Source organism: Caretta caretta, chromosome 15, assembly GCF_965140235.1.
Source record: "Caretta caretta isolate rCarCar2 chromosome 15, rCarCar1.hap1, whole genome shotgun sequence".
NCBI lineage: Eukaryota > Metazoa > Chordata > Testudines > Cheloniidae > Caretta > Caretta caretta.
Window position 1 is genome coordinate 28,287,487 of NC_134220.1, and position 20,764 is coordinate 28,308,250.

General features: G+C 41.8%; 1 protein-coding gene across 7 annotated transcripts in view; it reads right to left on the reverse strand.

Moving 5' to 3' along the window:
- Positions 1-1,133: 1,133 nt before the first annotated feature.
- Positions 1,134-20,764, reverse strand: part of HECTD4 (HECT domain E3 ubiquitin protein ligase 4) — a 124,891-nt gene continuing 105,260 nt past the window's right edge. For 4 of the 7 annotated variants that reach the window (XM_048821605.2, XM_048821603.2, XM_048821604.2 and 1 more), the window contains exons 62-76: positions 19,430-19,637; positions 18,323-18,546; positions 18,087-18,238; positions 17,691-17,797; positions 16,643-16,766; positions 15,596-15,786; positions 15,045-15,191; positions 13,718-13,837; positions 13,416-13,571; positions 8,786-8,889; positions 7,635-7,856; positions 5,946-6,112; positions 5,314-5,509; positions 4,336-4,558; positions 1,134-3,624 (exon numbers count right to left, since the gene is read on the reverse strand). In XM_048821605.2, coding sequence (XP_048677562.2) covers positions 3,488-3,624; positions 4,336-4,558; positions 5,314-5,509; positions 5,946-6,112; positions 7,635-7,856; positions 8,786-8,889; positions 13,416-13,571; positions 13,718-13,837; positions 15,045-15,191; positions 15,596-15,786; positions 16,643-16,766; positions 17,691-17,797; positions 18,087-18,238; positions 18,323-18,546; positions 19,430-19,637 — 2,478 coding nt within the window. In that variant the 3' untranslated portion in view covers positions 1,134-3,487. The remainder of the gene's footprint in view (positions 3,625-4,335; positions 4,559-5,313; positions 5,510-5,945; positions 6,113-7,634; positions 7,857-8,785; positions 8,890-13,415; positions 13,572-13,717; positions 13,838-15,044; positions 15,192-15,595; positions 15,787-16,642; positions 16,767-17,690; positions 17,798-18,086; positions 18,239-18,322; positions 18,547-19,429; positions 19,638-20,764) is intronic. The other 3 variants (XM_075120095.1, XM_048821602.2, XM_075120094.1) reach the window with 3 other exon arrangements.

Below are 20,764 nucleotides of genomic sequence, written 5' to 3' on the forward strand. Positions count from 1 at the left end.
CCTTAAAGCAGTTAGCAGTTGTATTTCAGTAATGGGAATGGGGAACTGGTGCTAAACGTTGCTGTATAGACAAGCCCCCTGCTGAAACTGCTTCACAGCCAAACTTTTGGGTGGAATGTACAGCAGACCAGCTTATAACATCCCCTGTGGCAGCTGTTGCTGCAGGCCTTTCAGTGCAAGGCACCATTGTCCACACAGGGGCTTGTCAGGCAGAAACTTGTCCTGGGGACAAGTCTGTACTGGTGCCATTCAATGTTATTCCTGGGGCCTGGGTTACAGTGGCAGATGGTACTGATAAGGAGGGCTTGGTCAGGGAGGGAGCACTGTCAAAGGTTTTTCCTTAGAAAAGTCACATGACATACTTAATACCAAGGAAGTTGCTTCTGCCAGCAGCAAGCAATCTAACATCTGTTTACAAATAAAGATGCTAAGGATGCTTCTATTCCTAGTAAGCATTTATTAAACAAAAGAGGCAAGGGTAGTTCCTGGGGCAGGATACTATGGTTACACCTCTCTTGTTCTCTAGATGATGATGTTTAATTGGATACCTTATTCATGGGGAAATTGTAGGGTGAAAGCATGGAATAAATTAACTACAACTGCTGAACTGTCAAGTGGGTTTTCTCTGCAGGAGATGCACTGCATTTGTCCTGTTCAAGAGTGTCTGGACTTACAGCTCTGCTGCAAAGAAATATAAAGATTATTAGCCCATAAAAGTAAGGTTTTAAGAAGAATTTCTAGTAGTTTTAATTCTCTCAAAATGCAACTTCAAGGTCAGGTTTTCTATATCCAGCCTCAAGTAATAAGGACACAAAATACATCTAAAGATGGATGTTAAGACTCAGTAATGCTGTGTACAGTACCAAGATGGACACCTTGCAGGTACTAGAATAAATACCTGACTGTTTTCCACTGCTCTGTATAATTTTACATTCTGAATAAGTAAAATAAAAATCACGCAGCAAGGTTTGCTTAGAAAGACAGGCTGACTACAGAGACTGAGCACAAGGAAATAACCAGGATTAGAAAAGCTTTAGTTCCAGGCCACTGTCACTAAAGCCACAGTAGCACTTCATTCCTTTAACCTGTTCTTCCTACTAAGGGATCACACCATTTTTCAAATCAGTCAAAAGTAGATGAAGGTTATTTATTGTTGACACATTTTTCCTGTAGTAAGAAGCTTCATTTACACAGCAGGGTGTAAACAGCATTGACTAAAAGTTTGTTAAATGCAACCATAAATAACTATAATAAATAATATATATCAAGTAACTTTACAGCACACATTTCAGGGCCAAGATGTGATATGCTTTACTCACATGTGCTTTCTGGAAGGAGAAGCAGAAACATTAGCAGCAGTTATCTTACTCACAGCTGTAATCCTATCATTGGAAAGGATTGGCATACTAAAGTCCTCAAACCCCCACCAGTGAGGTATTTCACTGAATTTTGAGTCCACTCAAGTTGTTAGGGGTTTGAAAGGAGATACTTAAACAGTACAAAAATACTATTCAAACCACCAGAAAGAAAACCAAAGCATTTAATTGTCAGCAACAGTAGTTCTGCTATGAAACTCAGATGACATTCTTCATGTTCCCCTTGCTCAGCATCTGTTTGAGAATGCACTTTTTGGATGGGAATAAAGCATTTCAAGCAACATATCGTGCTTAGTTTTCCTCTGGTCTTGGTAAACTTTACATATGTTTGCCTTACTTGGAATGATTTCATCTATATCTATGCTTCTACCAGAAAGTGGACAAGATTCAAGAGTATATATTATTCCTACATGTTTCTCAGAGGAGAGGGGGAGGGGAATGCTATAGAATGGTGACAATTCTCCTAACAACAGGATTTGGAGCCATTGTATGCCACCTACTACTACTTCAGCTGTTACACACACACACACACCCCTTTCCATTCGCTCTCAGAACACCACACACATACACACTTAGTGGCTTTCTCTGTTATCACACATCCTGCTCTCCAAACATACCACACGCATAATAATTCCCAATATTCACAATAATATACAAAAAAATACAGCTTTTCAATTCCCATTACAACTGACCAGCCAACCAATTAGTGTATGTCTCTCTCCTAAAGAGACACGTAATACCAGACCTTCATGTGGCTAGATGTGCACCAGCAGGAAAATGACTAATCTGCAGCTCAGTACTGGCACTTAACTTACGGATAGTGCTGAGCCAAGTCGTACAGCAGTAATGTCCGTGTTCTCTTCGGTTTTTGAGCACAAATAGGGTTTTCATATGAGTGCAGTTCTAAATGGTTTGCAAAGTGCTCCTGCACTTTAAATACACCCAGCAGAGGGCACCGCTTGTGTGCATTAGTGAAGGAAGATAGATGTGGTGCGTTTTACCGCTGCAGAACTCATTCCAGAACATACAACAGTTTAACGTACAGAATGGTCACCTCCCTGTATGCCACCATTATCCTTCTATATAAAATAGAAGCTACAGCTTCAATTCAGCAACTTTGTGTCTTTGTCCCCCTGCTAGGGGGTGTCACATTTTTAGGATAATTTGCTTCATTTTAGAGAAATCATTTTTGAGTACATAAAACAAATCAAAGGTACTTTAATCACTTACTGGTTAATATTCTGAACATGGTATTTTAGAGAGAACCCACTCTGTTCCTTCCACTATTTAAAAGTCAAAGATCAGTGAAGAAATTTTTGTTAGTAGGTTTAGTTTCAATCCAGGAATGTCTTGATTAGGAGCTAACTGTATCATGGTTCTTCACTGTTCGGGGTTTTTCAGCTATCCAACTCTGAAGAGGAAAGTTTGAAAATAAAACACTGATATTTACTGTGGTAGTTACCAATGTGTTTGATTTGGATTTAAATAATCAAGAACATTTCAGGATATGTAAACACATGTAATTTGGAAGCATATTTTCTGTTACAAAACCGAAGTGTGTATGTGCTGGAAGTTCAGTGTATCAAGTACAGAAAATGAACTCTCCCAGCTTTCATATGAGAGGTATTTTGTTCTGATTTTATGGAAAATGTGAAGTGATCTTTTTAAAAGTAATTCTATTTTTGTACTCAAAAATGTTTTAGAGGGAGAATGAGCTCTAATCATTTAGATCTGAGCTCTCAACCTCAGAATAGCCAAGTTTGTTGTGTTTGCATGGGCAACACAATTTTAAATTACAAAATTAGAAGTGTACATGTTCAAAGGTCTTTTAAAATTAAATTACACACATCAAACCGGTCTGTACTAAACTATCCTACAAACATTCCACAAACAAGGCAGCAAAATAACCAGTCCACCACAAAAATCTACAAATACAAAACGTAAGTCTTCCAATAATTACTGTAATGTGAACAAAAGTTCAGAAAATAAATTAGTCTCCAATTCTTTATGTAGTGTCCCTGGAGGTATTTTCAGGTGAATCACAGAGTTTCCAACAGAGCAGTCATGAAACAAGCCTCCCAAAAGCGTCCCTGGTGTTGGTCTTGCCCAGCTCAGCCGCTAAGTGGATCCTCTCTGTAGTGAACAGCATACCGGAGCTTTTCTAGCATTATATCCAGAGAGGAATATTGAGGAAGCTTTATCATGAACATACACGTTTCAACACGGATGTACCGAGAATCTGGGGAACCTGTAAAGGAACCACATGAAGACTTGTTAACAGCCTGTGCACTTTGAAATTCTAGTGAAGTTTCTTTTCCAAGGATGTAATAATCTCGCTGTTGATATTAACGCACATCAAAGTAATAGAATCCTGTAAATTCTAGGTTCAGGAGACCCACCAAAAAGCCCAATGGAATTTATATGGTTAAGTTTGGTGGGGCTGACACTGGGCCTACAGTATCGTCACTTTAAAAGCATAGAAGATATTCTGCTCTGCAGGAGCCACATCACGAAATTCCACCACAGTCCCCGCCTCTGCATAGATGGCCAAAGGGCAGGTATTCGGAGTCTTTAGAAGATTTATTTTTGCTTGAAGCATCTTATTAGGGCATGGCTTAAGAACAGCCACATTCTCTCGTCACAGTTACAACCATTTCCTAACTGCATTGCGCTTTCTTCTGCAGCCTTGTCTACACAGTGGGGTAATGTGCACTACGGGGGTGTGATTTCTAAAATACACTAACGTGTGTGTTAACTGGTACGTGCAGACCCTGCTGGTGTGCACTAAGTTAAACAGCACTCCATATCACGTTAGTGCACTTTACTCCACTGCGCAGACAAGCCCTGAACCTGTCAGACAAAGGAAGTTTTAAAAGACAATAAGGATTTCAAATCTACAGAAGGTCACAAGGTAAGAGAGGCTGATTTTATTTATACAAATGTGCAGTAGACAACATACCTGCAGCTCCATCTGGGGGTGCAATTTTCATGGGATAAGGTGGGACATGTGCAGTATCTGGTCCTCCATCTTTGCATGGACACGTAAAGGGGATTCGTTCCTGGTTGCAGGCAAACTTTATGAATTTGCAGAGTTCTTCCTGAGTAAACATTTCTAATGCACCCCAGAAAAATTCAATATGTTGGTCTGTTTCCATCAGCCCCACCTGGTACATGGTGTGCGCCTAACAGAGGGAAGGGGAAGGACAGTGAAATTAGATACAGATGAAGACCATGATGTGTATTACTCTCCTTTTCAAGTCTTGCATCAGTGATAATGGAAATCGATCACAGCAGGGTATCCTAACCAATCAGTTTTACCAGTACAAGTTCCACTAGAAATCGATTAATTCAAATTGTTGCTTTGTGTGCAGTGAGATAGAATTCCAGTATCTATCATTCTACCCCAACTGCTTCTATAACAGACTGACCTTTACACAGACCCTTTCTAAACTGCATCCAAGCTGGGTTTTTGCACACTGTGCTATACCAGTTCAAGGCTGCTGCTGTTGCAAGGCAAACACATCTTCGCACAATATTTTAATACAACGGGTTAAAGATGTTTGATAACGTAAGCCAAAAAACAACCCCTCTTTGTGGTGCATTGTCTGTAGTACTAATATTAATGTACTTACAGGCCAATGTTGAGTAATTCTGAAAAAGTACATGTTTGCAGAAATTATCCTGCTATATCCTGTTACGAAATTTTAAACAGCTAATTTAATCTTAGTAAAGAGGCAGGTATTGAATAGAGTTTGGGGACATGGACATTTTTAGAGTTTGATAATTTAAATATTGATTTTAAACAAATTTAATCCCTGCCTGAAAAACAGAATTGTAGCTTTTCTTGAAACAGAAGCAACTATGCCAGAAGGTGCTTACCAATTCATTACCCTAACTTTAGACATGCATGTTCCAAAGGGACTTCAGCCCAACATACCTTTAGGAACTCCAGGTTAATGTAAGGTAGCCCACACGTCCTTAGCTCCATTTCTAGAGGAGTCAGTGTTGTTAGAAGCTGCAGGGGTATAATCGATCCTAGTCCAGCACGCACAGCCGTCATGCAGTCAGGATTCTGCAGTTCATGCAGCCTCAGATTCCGGATTGCTGTTGCATACATGTCCTTATTCTCCCAGCTGACGTAAGGGATTTAGAAAGAAAGGAGTCTGAGAGGAAAAGTCTTACTCCCCATTACAATCTGCAATCCCATTTCCTGGGCATGGGCTTCTGGTCACTTTCATTCTGATGCCATCTACTGTTCCCAATTTAACCCCACATGCAGCAGCACCTGCGGATCCTGGGACACGCCCCTCGCTTTCCTAGCTGTGAGCACACACGCACACAGCATGCAGTGATGACTACTAGGAAGCGGTCACTGTGCTGTCATGCTGAGCCCTCCATTATTTACAGATGAACAGCGGTATGCTGGAGGTTCCCAGCTCCTGCCAGTCAAAGGTACCGGGTATTCCCAGCACCCTCGCTTTCACCATGTCACAGCACTATTTAGCTGAGGGTTGAAAAGCCATTGCATTTACCCTCATGAAACATCCTCCCAATAATGGTGTTACTCACATTACGGGAATGTGCCTGCCTCTAGGACACAGCTCCAGCTCTTCGCCGGTCATGCTCAGGTAGGTGAACTTACAGCATGGTTTGTTAGGACAATCAGGGCTCTCTGTCGCTAGATGCTGGGATGCAATTTCGGCACACAAGGCCTCCAGTTCAGTCTCATCGTTTATCTAGGATGACATGTGATAACATCTAGTAACTTGCACTTTACTGTACCTTGTTCTTGTTAATCTCTTCAGACATCATCATGCCAACATAATGACTAAAAGGGCAGGCGCCAGCTTCCTCATTTCCCCAGGGGTGCTCGACCCCTGCCCTGCTGCAGGCCTCACTCCCACTCCACCCCTTCCCCAAGGCCCCACTCTGCTCCACCTCTTCCCACCCTGTTCTGCCCCCTCCGATCCCCCCAGCGCCTCCTGCACACCGCTGAACAGCTGATCCGCAGCAGGCAGGAGAGGCTGGGAGGGAGGGGCAGGAGCTGATCAGCGGGGCCACTGGTGGGTGCTGAGCACCCACTATTATTTTTCGATGGGTGCTCCAGTGTTGGAGCACTTAAGGAGTCGGTGCCTATGAAAGGGCCCCATTACATTTTACATCATCCAATGACAATGGCACAGGCACTGAAAGGCAACCTGTCCTCGAGTAAGAGATCACATCTGGGTATGAGGAGCAAGCCAGCATTCTAGTTTAGCCCTGTACAGATTACGAATGTGGTATTAAATTTCACATGCTGCATAAAGTAAAATATTTAAGGAGGAGAACATGAGCATGTCACTTGACCTGCATTCCAGCTGCGAGGATCTGCTGGGGACTCTCAGAGGTTATGCTTAAAACCCCCCCAAACTATCCCTGTGCCACATAGAATGTTTTAAGGACAGCGCCTACCATTGCTGAGCCAGCCCAATGAACAGACACTTCTGCATTTCCTTTACTATGCTAACATCTGCTTTGTGCTGTGCAGAAGGACCATTACAAATTCTATTAGGAACATGGTCTTACGGGAAATTAACATTTGCCAAATAGAACACCAAGTTATTAGGAAAAGCAATGTTAGTTTTCACATTTTTAAGGGAATATTATAAAAAGTAGTTTAAAAACTAAAGAGCATTTCACAGACAATTTAAAGTTACTACTGTTTTTATAGTTCTGCTGACAACTGGGCACCTTATTAACGTTTGTGCATGGGATCACCTAGTGCCTGCAATGTTTCGAAACAAAGAACAAAGAGTTGAGTTATGTAACTGATTCACAGCATTAGGTTTCTCCAGATTACTGAATTGGTGAAGTCTGGATCAACACATCAGCTGGCTAACGAGTAAAACCTGTTGCTACCTAATGTGGAAGCCCTAACACAGTTGATCATGGCACCTAAAGATAAATTGTAAAAGTTCCAAGTCTCAATTTAAGCAGAGCGTGGCCATCCTGGGGAGGGATGACAATGCATGATAGAGTGCCTTTCCCATGCCAACAGGATGTAAAATGACTAAAACTCAGGGTCTCATCCTGCCGTTCAATGCATGGTGATGAAGCTTTGCACCCACATGGAGCCCTACTGGCCTTTAACAGGAGTTTGACAGATCAGGCCCTCAGTCAGGCTGTACAATTACTGCAGGGTTTGCTATCAGCAGCGAAGACCCAGTGCACAAGGGCTATGGGTAAAGGAGACAAAGAAGAAAAGAGGGAAAAAATTACATTTTCAAATTTTTTGACATAGTTGTAGGTAAGGATGTCAGCTTCCTGGAGATCAACATCTGGATCCAGTGGTTCTCCTACTAAGGTCTTCCAGAACGAGGATAAGAGATCCAGCGGAAGAGGAACGTCAGCTCTAACTGCAATGCCCAGTAGCTGTCCAAAGAAATGAAGCAACTGCTCTTCCGCATAGGTTATAGGACTAGGTGTCAGAATATACTTCCCCTTAATAAAACAAACACAAACATTTAATGATTAGAGAAAACGCCAGAGGTGAATATTTTCAGGAAGAAAGAATGGTCAGGTAAGAGGTTTTCAAACACATTGAAGCCTGTTTAGTAGCCTAGAACAGTTTCTCAAAGCATGGGGCCCGAAGGTATATAAACGTTGGCCCTTAACAACATATTGGGGTGTTGAAGGGGGCTCTGCTTTTAAAAGTTCGGGAAACGCTGACCTAGTTTTTTGTATGTTAGCTTTAATAGTTTAAGGTCTAAAGCATATAGGTGTTAGACGGCCCTGCAGTAGTTTACATCCAGAACTGGATTGTGTTTATGCAGTCTGCTCTGCATAATGTGTGGCTGCCCACCTCAGGAGCATTGCAGGGAAGGAACCATGCCTCAGTGACTGTGAGCTCTCTGGGACAGGGACCATGTCTTTACTTGTTTCTGTAAAATGTCAAGCACGCAAAATAGGGGCCAAATTCCAATACCCTTACTCACACTGAGTTGGGTCTTACCCCACAAGTAGTACTACTGATTTCAGTGTGGACATTTGTGGAGTAAGAGTGGCAGAATCTGGCCCATAAATAACTTCTCATGAAGAAATACAAGGGACAATCTTGAAATCAAACACTTTAAAGGGTGCTTTAGAGGAGATGAGCTTTGTTCTAAGGTCAGAACTACAGCATGTAGCAGACAGATAAGCACCTTACTTCTTGTGGACTTTTCTAAACACGATGCAGGGGAACTCACCTACACATTCCCTCCAGTCATTAATGGGAGTTGTGTGGCTAACTCCCACATGCATCTCTTTGAAAACTCCCCTAGTTGTCAGCAATTGAGAGCATTCTAATCCTAGTCACTGAGTGCTGATATCGAGTATTTCCTTAGTAAGAGCAAAGCACTTGTTTATTAATCTCCATTGGGGTATCATACCTTATTCTTATTGACTGTAGAGCTGGGGCACAGCAAGAGCAGGGAAAGCAAAGAGCTCTGTAACTCCTTACAGACCTGCCACAGGAAGTGACGAAATGAACCACCTGAAAGAAAGATGCAAAGCTTTCACTCTAACAAACCACACATACACCCTCTCTGGCCTCACTCCTGTTGCCTTCTTGTCCACAGTGTACCAGCCCCCTGAAATCAACATTTAACTCAAATTTCTACAGGTGAAACATGTTTCATTGTGTATGGTGGATAACCAAGAATGGGGAAGATGGCAGCCATCCCTAACCTGTTCATGTGCATGTCTGCACTGCAACTGTTTAACTGCATAAAAGAACATTCAGTGTGTTGCTTTCCGCTGCATTCTCAGCTAATGGTCTTGGCTTCAATCGCTAGTTGTTTATTTAAGGTTACCTAGAGAGATGCAATACCTTTGTTATTCTGTTTAGACTTTAAGGAGAAATCACCACCTCATTAAGATGGAACACGCAGGTGGCCTACTCACAATCTAGCTAAATGCAATCAGGCAATACTGCTAGAATCTTAACACAAACCAAGTTACCTCTGCATCACATCACAACGAAAAAGAAAAGATGGATTTAATACTTTGAGGGGATACTTCAAACAGCTCTTTAACGATACTTCCGTGCACCTCCAATGACTTCATGCAGTTTGATAGAACTGAGTAGTAAGTAGTGGGGAAAGTGTTAACTAGAATTTCCATTTTGCCATCTCTCATGCTATATCCAGTCATTAACTTCCTAAGACGACCCATTAGAATCAGTACATGCAGATTGCATCAATCTTGCAAACAGGAATTGATTTTCTTTTCTCAGATAGTTTGTTCTTTAAACTTCCCTTGCCCTTACATATACCCCGAGGATGGCAACAAATCAGTAAAACAGGAAGCTTTCTCCTGGCTCCTATCCCAGTATCTCTTGGAGAGTCCACCCAACAGTATGTAGCACTGGGGAAAGTGTCTCTAAGTCAAAGTTTAGTGATGAACGGTTTCAGAGGAACAGCCGTGTTAGTCTGTATTCGCAAAAAGAAAAGGAGTACTTGTGGCACCTTAGAGACTAACCAATTTATTTGAGCATGAGCTTTCGTGAGCTACAGCTCACTTCATCAGATGTTTACCGTGGAAACTGCAGCAGACTTTATATACACACAGAGAATATGAAACAATACCTCCTCCCACCCCACTGTCCTGCTGGTAATAGCTTATCTAAAATGATCAACAGGTGGGCCATTTCCAGCACAAATCCAGGTTTTCTCACCCTCCACCCCCCCACACAAATTCACTCTCCTGCTGGTGCTAGCCCATCCAAAGTGACAACTCTTTACATAATCAAGTCGGGCTAATATTTCCAAAATACCTCTGAACAACATACTAATCCACAGAGGTCTCCCTGCCAACACTACAGAAAGAGGGATTCTAGATGGAATCCTCCTGAAGGTCGAAACAGCAGACTGGACTTCTACATAGAGTGCTTCCGCCGACGTGCACGGGCTGAAATTGTGGAAAAGCAGCATCACTTGCCCCATAACCTCAGCCATGCGGAACGCAATGCCATCCACAGCCTCAGAAACAACTCTGACATCATAATCAAAAAGGCTGACAAAGGAGGTGCTGTTGTCATCATGAATAGGTCGGAATATGAACAAGAGGCTGCTCGGCAGCTCTCCAACACGAGTTTCTACAAGCCATTACCCTATGATCCCACTGAGAGTTACCAAAAGCAACTACAGCATTTGCTCAAGAAACTTCCTGAAAAAGCACAAGATCAAATCCGCACAGACACACCCCTGGAACCCCGACCTGGGATATTCTATCTACTACCCAAGATCCATAAACCTGGAAATCCTGGGCGCCCCATCATCTCAGGCATTGGCACCCTGACAGCAGGATTGTCTGGCTATGTAGACTCCCTCCTCAGGCCCTACGCTACCAGCACTCCCAGCTACCTTCGAGACACCACTGACTTCCTGAGGAAACTTCAATCCATCGGTGATCTTCCTGATAACACCATCCTGGCTACTATGGATGTAGAAGCCCTCTACACCAACATTCCACACAAAGATGGACTACAAGCCGTCAAGAACACTATCCCCGATAATGTCACGGCTAACCTGGTGGCTGAACTTTGTGACTTTGTCCTTACCCATAACTATTTCACATTTGGGGACAATGTACACCTTCAGATCAGCGGCACTGCTATGGGTACCCGCATGGCCCCACAGTATGCCAACATTTTTATGGCTGACTTAGAACAACGCTTCCTCAGCTCTCGTCCCCTAATGCCCCTACTCTACTTGCGCTATATTGATGACATCTTCATCATCTGGACCCATGGAAAAGAAGCCCTTGAGGAATTCCACCATGATTTCAACAATTTCCATCCCACCATCAACCTCAGCCTGGTCCAGTCCACACAAGAGATCCACTTCCTGGACACTACAGTGCTAATAAACAATGGCCACATAAACACCACCCTATACCGGAAACCTACTGACCGCTATTCCTACCTGCATGCCTCCAGCTTTCACCCTGACCACACCACACGATCCATCGTCTACAGCCAAGCTCTGCGATACAACCGCATTTGCTCCAACCCCTCAGACAGAGACAAACACCTACAAGATCTCTGTCAAGCTTTCTTACAACTACAATACCCACCTGCAGAAGTAAAGAAACAGATTGATAGAGCCAGAAGAGTTCCCAGAAGTTACCTACTACAGGACAGGCCTAACAAAGAAAATAACAGAACGCCACTAGCGGTCACCTTCAGCCCCCAACTAAAACCCCTCCAACGCATTATTAAGGATCTACAACCTATCCTAAAGGATGACCCAACACTCTCACAAGTCTTGGGAGACAGGCCAGTCCTTGCCTACAGACAGCCCCGCAACCTGAAGCAAATACTCACCAACAACCACATACCACACAACAGAACCACTAACCCAGGAACTTATCCTTGCAACAAAGCCCGTTGCCAATTGTGCCCACATATCTATTCAGGGGACACCATCACAGGGCCTAATAACATCAGCCACACTATCAGAGGCTCGTTCACCTGCACATCCACCAATGTGATATATGCCATCATGTGCCAGCAATGCCCCTCTGCCATGTACATTGGTCAAACTGGACAGTCTCTACGTAAAAGAATAAATGGACACAAATCAGATGTCAAGAATTATAACATTCATAAACCAGTCGGAGAACACTTCAATCTCTCTGGTCACGCAATCACAGACATGAAGGTCGCTATCTTAAAACAAAAAAACTTCAAATCCAGACTCCAGCGAGAAACTGCTGAATTGGAATTCATTTGCAAATTGGATACTATTAATTTAGGCTTAAATAGAGACTGGGAGTGGCTAAGTCATTATGCAAGGTAGCCTGTTTCCTCTTGTTTTTTCCTACCACCCCCCCCCCCCCCCCAGATGTTCTGGTTTAACTTGGATTTAAACTTGGAGAGTGGTCAGTTTAGATGAGCTATTACCAGCAGGAGAGTGAGTTTGAGTTTGTGTGTGTATGGGGGTGGGGGGGGATGTGAGAAAACCTTGATCTATGCAGGAAATAGCCCGACTTGATTATGTAAAGAGTTGTCACTTTGGATGGGCTAGCACCAGCAGGAGAGTGAATTTGTGTGGGGGGGTGGAGGGTGAGAAAACCTGGATTTGTGCTGGAAATGGCCCACCTGTTGATCATTTTAGATAAGCTATTACCAGCAGGACAGTGGGGTGGGAGGAGGTATTGTTTCATATTCTCTGTGTGTATATAAAGTCTGCTGCAGTTTCCACGGTAAACATCTGATGAAGTGAGCTGTAGCTCATGAAAGCTCATGCTCAAATAAATTGGTTAGTCTCTAAGGTGCCACAAGTACTCCTTTTCTTTTAGTGATGAAGTCATTTAGATAAGCCTCTCCCTGACGTCCGTATGTTCAGAACACTAGTTGGCTTCAGATACGATGTTTTCCCAATTTCTTTCTAGCATCAGCATAAAGCATAGCAGGCACTAGCATTCCATGTCTCCAAAGAAAGATTTGTACTATAAAGCAGATTATATACATTAAATAGAAATGTCTAGTCAGATAAACCAAACTACTATCAGATAGCTTAGACCCCATACGTAGGCTTTTGTTTTTCCCCTTCAAAAAAAGGGAAACTTTACAAATATGAACTTTTTTTTTTTTATTGGCTTAATTTAAACCTTTCCCCTGGAGTGTCTGCAACTCAGCTATTGTAACATGGGGTTAATCACAAAAAACAGAAAGTGAAACTGACCAGCGTACTCTCACTGTCCCAGCCAAGTTGGATTCAAAAACAAACACAAAGTGTTGGGAGAAAAGGAGACATATCATAGTCAGCCGTATTTAACAAGAAAAGTTCTTACCTAACGAACGTTCTTTTAAGTATAACATCACTGCAGAGTCACTAGCGATCCGTCCCTGTACTACTTATTCAGTCTAAACACTCGTTAACTTTTCTGGAACCTGGTCCTAGTGAAGACTACAAGCTCAAGTCCTCGCTAGCATTAGTTTTCCTTGCCTTCTTTGGATACATTCTGATCAACATGCCACGTGTGTCACTACTGTTCTGTCAGACGATAACTTACTTGTTCCATGCACCTCCTCTCCAGTGAAGCGAATGTTAAAGGCATATGTGGGATCCCCACCACTGGCTAGTTTAACACAGAGCTGAGAGGATGGCACACAGGCTAGCTGCCTAGCTGCCTGGCAGAAGTAGGAATTCTCTGAAGAACGGATCTCCCCTATTTAAAAGAAACATTTTAAAAAACTGAATCCACTGTGAGTATTTTGTGTTCATAGGAGTCTGAGCTTAGTTATTTTAAGACCAATTTGAAATCACAGGCAGTAAATGAAAATTAAGGTTAGAGAGAATAAATAATGCAAATACCTCCCACTATTTCTAATGGATCCAGTGTGATTTCCGGCGCTGCGTGATCTGCTGTTCTTTGCACAGTGGCATTCAGCACTCGATTCATTACAGTCACCTTTGTGTCATAAAAGATTAAACCTAAATAAAGAAATACATGTTTATGTCTACTATTGGTCCTTCTGTAATTTTATTTCCTGAAATCATCTGATGAACAACATTTTGGGACTGATTTAATCTTCTGTAAGCCTCAGTCTAAGAGCTGGCCAACCCAAACAAGCCTTTGGACACTTTTTGTATTCAGAGTTAATGTTTATCGGAAGACACATGTCAAGTAAGTACTTTATCACAATATTTCTGTACAACAGATTTCTTATATTAGATGATTATTTCCTGTCAGCCAAACCATAAGCTGTGCAAATAAGATAGAAAAGCACATTTCTAAATAGTTTTCTGAAATCTGGCATGCTCTGAGGAGGATACTAATGACAAGAAGATATCAATCAGTGTATCTCATGGCACCCTAAATCCATACACTACACACAGACAGACTGTGAACACTCGATTTCCACACCTGAGGTTTGGAAGTGCTCTTTTCTGGTTGGGTAGAAGCAAAGACTCAACATCAGCTATTTCTCCAGAGTAAATGAAATGACTGGTCTGGCCAAGGTAGCCTAAATCTTTTACTCATTGTATGATTATTGGAGGTTCTCATGAAGGTCTATCTTTGTAAGCCTACCACTCCTGTAGCAGTTAGCAGGCTCACCGGTTCTGGAACCCTTGACTATATTGTATGCTCTTGGGGCTAACATACCATTTCAGCCATATGGTTATTTATATTGTGATAGCACATGGAATCCCCAAGCAGGACAAACATCCGTTGTGCTGGGCATTATACACAACAGAACAGCCTGTCTCCATCCTCCAAACCATACCATCTAAATATTTATGTTTGTAGTGAGATACGGCAGCCTCCTCGTTACAGCAATTCCTATTGCGTTTTTCAGAGTACTTCAGCAAGGTCATTTGAAACATAGCACTGCCCTGGTTGGTTCTCCCTAATCCAGGAAAACACTAGCAACAGCTCTTACTCATGTGCTCACATTGTTCTTAGACAGTCACCCTATTCAGTCAGCGTACTGGGTTATCTGGTTGAGAAGCAAAGTCAAGGAGCTTTTGTCAGTATGGTGATCCCCTCTCTATCTCCCCCCAAAGTTCTCCGATTTCTGAGGTAAGTGTGGATTAATCTTTTCTCCAGTCTGTACCAATGAGAGAACCTGCAGAAGATGCTAAACTTCCCCCAAGCATCAGACAGTCACAGAACTCACGCAGTCCTAGAGACACTGACCTTTGGCCTCTCGCAGTAACACAGCAATACTATTAGCGTACATTTCTGTCTGTCGCAGCTCCACCAGCAGAAGGAAGAAGGTCTCCAGCATGGTGTTCAGAGACTGAAGCAGTGCAAAACGCAGACGTAGACTCTCAATGGGAACATCTGAGATGGGGAAAAAAATTCAGAAACAGAGAGGTAAAGGACAGGACAGGAGTCCTCAAACTCATCACATCAACACCCATTCTGGCATAGTGACCACAGACTGAATGGGCCCTGTAGAATGAACTACCCCCATGTCCATTAGAGGTGGCCCCTACATGCCAGGGTAGAGACACACTGACAGGGTTTTGTGGCTTGGGGGGAAGCCTGCACTGTCATTGCCTTTGCTGTTCCTTTTCTGTGGTGACCCAGAGGACTTCAATTTCCAGGGCTGTCAATCCAGTGCTGAATTCACAGCCCTTCACTAAGTGTTTCACACTGAATCCATAAGCAATCTATAACCATGAACTGAAGAGGAATACAAAGCGTATGAAGTAATAACTAGAAAACCCCCAATTTGTGCATACTCAGCAGACAAGAGACTCTGGGATCAGCTGCGTCAGCTGGATCTAAGTAAACTTCGTGCGGGTGCAGTCGTGCTGGGGTAATTGCAAGATGACGGCACAGTCGGTTGATGTACTGCACAAGGGCTACGTCCATTTCCAAAGTCCACTTCCGGGATGCTTTCTGAGCATGTCTTGCGTCAATGCAGGCACACCTGAAGAACAAGGGGATTAGAACTGTTAAATGCAAATGCTCCCCTGGACTGCATTAACCATGAAGCCAGGTGGCTTTAGGTCTCTCCTTTTCCCTTTCCCTAAGTACAGCTCCTTTAGCCTAGACATTAGAATGCTTCAGATATGAGGGAGAACAAATCATTATCATTATCATCCCCCCTTGCCTGACTTTCATTACCTGCTTACTAGGCTTACTTACTGCACTGGGCACTCTCTACTCTGAGCTCATAAGCAGACAAGGGAGTGGGATATAGTAGGCAGGCAATTTGCAGCTCAATACCAGGGAAGAGGATAGATCCATTTAAGGGACTTCTCTGCTTTGAAATGATAACAGGGAAGAAAGTAACATGATGACTAAACATTCTACCCTGTACTAGCTCCTTCAAAACAAGTGGAGAAATCTACCAAAGGAGTTTCAATACCATGAGGCACAGAATGCAGCTTTGATGTGGCATGAAGCCAGAGAAGGTTAGTTTAGGCAACAGCTGGCAGTGCAGTTGTTGACAGGTCAGTTTATTATGGATTTTGGAAGTCAGAGGGACAAAATGAACTAATTTTGTTTAAACCAGGTTTCCACAATTCAGGTGTGATCCTCCTAGCGAGCATGTGCACGTGGAAGTCAGGAACAGACATCCTGGCAGCTGAATATGAATCAAGTCCCTTAAATAACATTCTAAGAAACTATTCAACAATTCTATGTTGAGGCATCGTAGCCACATCCAGAAGTGCACTGAGCATTAATAAGTTTCAGACTACCTGTAGTAAAACTCAGCCATTCCAAACACGTTCAGATTAAGTATTGAATTCTATACCACTTTTACAAAACATGTATTGCACCTTTCAAAATGAAGATCATATCCACAGGACAAAATAGCTCTCCAGACACTACGGATGTCCTGTTTGGCTCGATCAACAACAAATCTGTGAAATCCATCCAGTGTCAAATACTTCTCTTCTGGAACTGACAACAGAGATGTAAGTATCAAACAATTAGTAATTTACCAGAAAAAAAAATTATATCATGCAGGCTTATTTCCAGAGTGTTTGCTTTTGTCTGGCTACCCTCAACTCACATCCGAAACTCAAGCTACCTGCCTGCTTCCCACTGGTCTTGTCCTCTCCACAAGGGACAAATCCAAGACAGCCTTTCCCAGAAAAAAATCTGAAACTGTTAGGGTTGCTAGGGTTTAATCCAGAGTGTTCATTTCTCCCTTATTAATGACTCCATCCCTGCAATTCCATCAAGGAGCATTTCTGCCTGAGAGGGAGCTATGCTAGCTCTCCAAAGTTAGTGTCCTATAATCTGACCATGTGTTTCCAAAAGCGAAGGGTGGAGCCACAGAATGAACCCTCATTCTCAAGCCCTGCTGGCCCAGGAGTGGAATACCAAGAGAGAGCCTTGCACTCCATTCCCCTGCCTGGCTGTACCAGACCCAAGATTGCCATGCTATCTATGTAGCATTTCTGAAGCTTTTATTTCAGCTTAATAGTCCCATTGTTCAATCACATTCCATCTCCATTACACGTTGCCTTTATACCTTAAGCTCTTTGGAAGTCGAGGAAGACTAGTTCCCTGCCCCAAGTGCTTAGTACGCTGTTTGAGTTATAATAATAATCATGTGCCAAGTTCTGCTCTCATTTACTCATCCCCAAGAACTCTAGATTCACATGGATACAAGTGAGAGTGGAAATTGGGCCCACATTTGCAATTAGTTTAATCTTTTAGACAGCTTATAAATTAACCTCATTTAAAAAAAAAGCAAGTGGTCTTTCATTTTTAGTCTAGAAATACCTGGCCAATTGACATGTTTGAAATCTTTACCCTTTGATAGATAGCATGTTTTCAGATAGAAAGTAATGAGAAGAATTTCTAGACAGCCCCTACCTTCTTGTTTCTTTGTAGGAGATTTCTCTGGGTCCTTCTCATCAGGTTTGCCCTTCTCTGGAGATTTTGGCTTTACAGTAGGTTTCTTCTCACTTAAAGCTGTTCTGCTATGGGACAGAAACATTTTTTTGGTGAGAATGTACATTTCCTTAAATGATTGAGTGTGGTATGAAATATTATATATATATTTCATAAAATATGAAATATTGTTTAACGTAAGAGAGGATTTATGCCCTCAAAGCCATGAGTTATTTTAGGTCTCTTCTTGATTTTTTTAATTTTTTTTTTTTAAATCATCTTCTGCACACCAGTGTTCTGACATACTGAAAAGAAAAAACTAGTTCCATGCAGAGAGGCCAGCTGTTTTATGACTGCAGAAAAGTTCAAGGCACTAACCTGACACTATTGAGCACAGATTTTTCCTTTGCAGGTGGTTTAGTAACCGGACGTTTGGAGCTCACAACTTTCACTGGATGTTGCTCTTTGCCTGCCTTGTTGTACTTGCTCTTGTCAAACTTAGGCTTGGGCACACCGTATTTCCTTAAAATCTTCCAAAAGAGAAATGAATGATTACCCAATATTTCCAAATTACACCAGGAGAGTAATTAAAGAGGTGTTTTACACAGGGCTACCTGAGTGAGTTGGTCCTCCAGCACCTTCTTTGGTGGGCGGACATTTGTGAAGAAAACATGGAGAAGGTTTCCAGGAGTCTGCGAATTTATTTGCTCTTTGCTCAGATAAATATCAGCAACTTTAATGGGTTTTGCTGGAGTTAGGCTCAGCATTTGTTCAGAGTGAACACAGCTCTTAAATATGTCTGTGAGGACTTCTCGAGCACCTGGGACCAATTTCTCACCTAATACAAAAAATTGCAATACAGTACAAATCCAACATGAAAAGAGAGTTTAGAATTAAGACACTGGGAAGATATGGTTCTATTCATTCACTATATTATTTAAAAAAAACTTGTGCTCTAAAATACTAGACAGCAAATAGTTTAGAAAACAGTATACACAGCAGTCACGACATTTTTAAAGTTCAATTTATGGTACTACAGACAGTGCCTTCCATTTATTTTGATCCACTACGTTGATGTCACTCAAAATTATAACAACAATTGATTTAGTTATCCAGCTGATTCCTGGGTGCACATCACAATTTGCATAGGTACACAAGAGTGTTTATGTCAATAATTGAATTAATTGTTCTCTGAGGCTATTCCCTCCCCGCCCCAATTAATCTTTTCTCCCCCTCATTTAGAATTTAGGGCCCATCCAACTGATATACTTTTCTATAGCTTTATGATTTGATTCAAGAGGTTTTGATCACATTGTTAGAGTAAAATTAACCACCGATTAATGTAAGTCAAAGACTATGAGTAAAATTCTGCTCAGTTACTCTGGATTTGTTCCAGCATAACTCCGTTCAAGTCAAGGAATAGTTTGATCTAATAATATTTGTAAATGGGTTAAAATCACAATTTTTTCCCCGTCGACTATTAAATAAATTAGTAAATAAAAAATTATTCATGACTATCTGACCAGCTTTAGAGATTGTTGAATACTCTAATTGTCACAAATCCCCTCCCCCCAATCTATTGGCAAGTAATTTATACGAGAACAATTTTTTCCATTGTCAGTCTGTCAATGAATTACTCTGGATTTACACCAGCGTGAGAAGAATGTGACCACTGCATAAAACCTGGAAAAAAGGTATTTGCCAATATGAAAGATACACACCTTTTATCGATTTATCATTAAAATAGTCTTCTAGGACTGGGCTCCCTTGCGTATCAAATAAACTCTGATTTACAGTAGATACAGTTAAAATCTCCTCAGTTGACATTTCCATTAGTTCATCTTCACCATCCAGACTTGACAAACCAATCAGATCACTACTGTTAAATAAACTGGCTCGGATTTTCTCTATTTTAGCTCGTGACCTTATCTGCGTAAATAACGAAAGTAGTTACAAGGAATTCTGATGGGGAACATATTATCTGTCATTTATATTGGTTAAGTCTTGCATTCTCTTTTCTTGCAGAGGTTTAACATTATACATGTGCTACATTAATTCTCTGATACCAGAATTCAGATTTACTGGCAATACATCCACCCTAGGAAGTGGGGTCTTTGAAACCACCACACCCTGGGTTAATTACACAGGCCTCTGAGAAATGACTATTCCATTTCTTAAGTTTGGAGGTAACTCTTGAGATAAGAAGCCTTGAGATATGAAAATATTAGTTCTAGATCAACTTGAAGGTTTCAGGGTCACCTGCAGTTCTCCTCAACTGTGCGGTATTTAGAAAATATCCACATAAAATTGGCCCTTGGAACCAGAGCTATTGTTCCAGCTCCCTAACTTTCTTGGAAGCTGTGAATATCAGTAATGCATCGTTACCGGAATAGCTACAGACCAGGTGTACGGTTCAGCATGATTATGTTACCATTTTCCTTTACAGGATCTATTGCTTATTTCAATGTGAATATCTTTGGCTCAGTAAAAAATTAAGACAGCTGAATATATTCCTTTGGAGTAAACTATATTTTCTTCTATAAGAGGAGCTGAAACACAAGCCTAATTCTGAAGCTGCAACAAACTTGAGGCAGATGTTACTGAAAGCCTCTGGAAGCCCAGGGGAGATTTTTCAAATGTGGGATTTAGGAGCACTAGACCTTCAATAGCATTTGCAGTCCTTTGGAAAGGAGAATTTTAAACAAGCAGACGTTAGCCCAAGTATGCTACTCTTTTGGCAACAAAGTTCAAAATCATTCAATGTCAAACCATAATATTGAGGGAATCAAGTACATTCTTAAAGTCTACTGAAGTAATAAACTGTAAAAACCCACAGTGACTTTACACTGTTGCATTCAGAAAGGATGTTGATTTTAAAGGTTCTGATAAAGGCAAAAGAAAGTGTTTAGAGTCACTGCACTGTGATCCTGGGGCAAATCTGAAGATAATTTAGTACAAGAAAGCATATCCATCAAATTCTAACTGGAATGCATTTGATGCTGTGTCCTAGTTAGACAGCATAATTTGTGCTGAACTATTGCTTGTTTATAGTACCT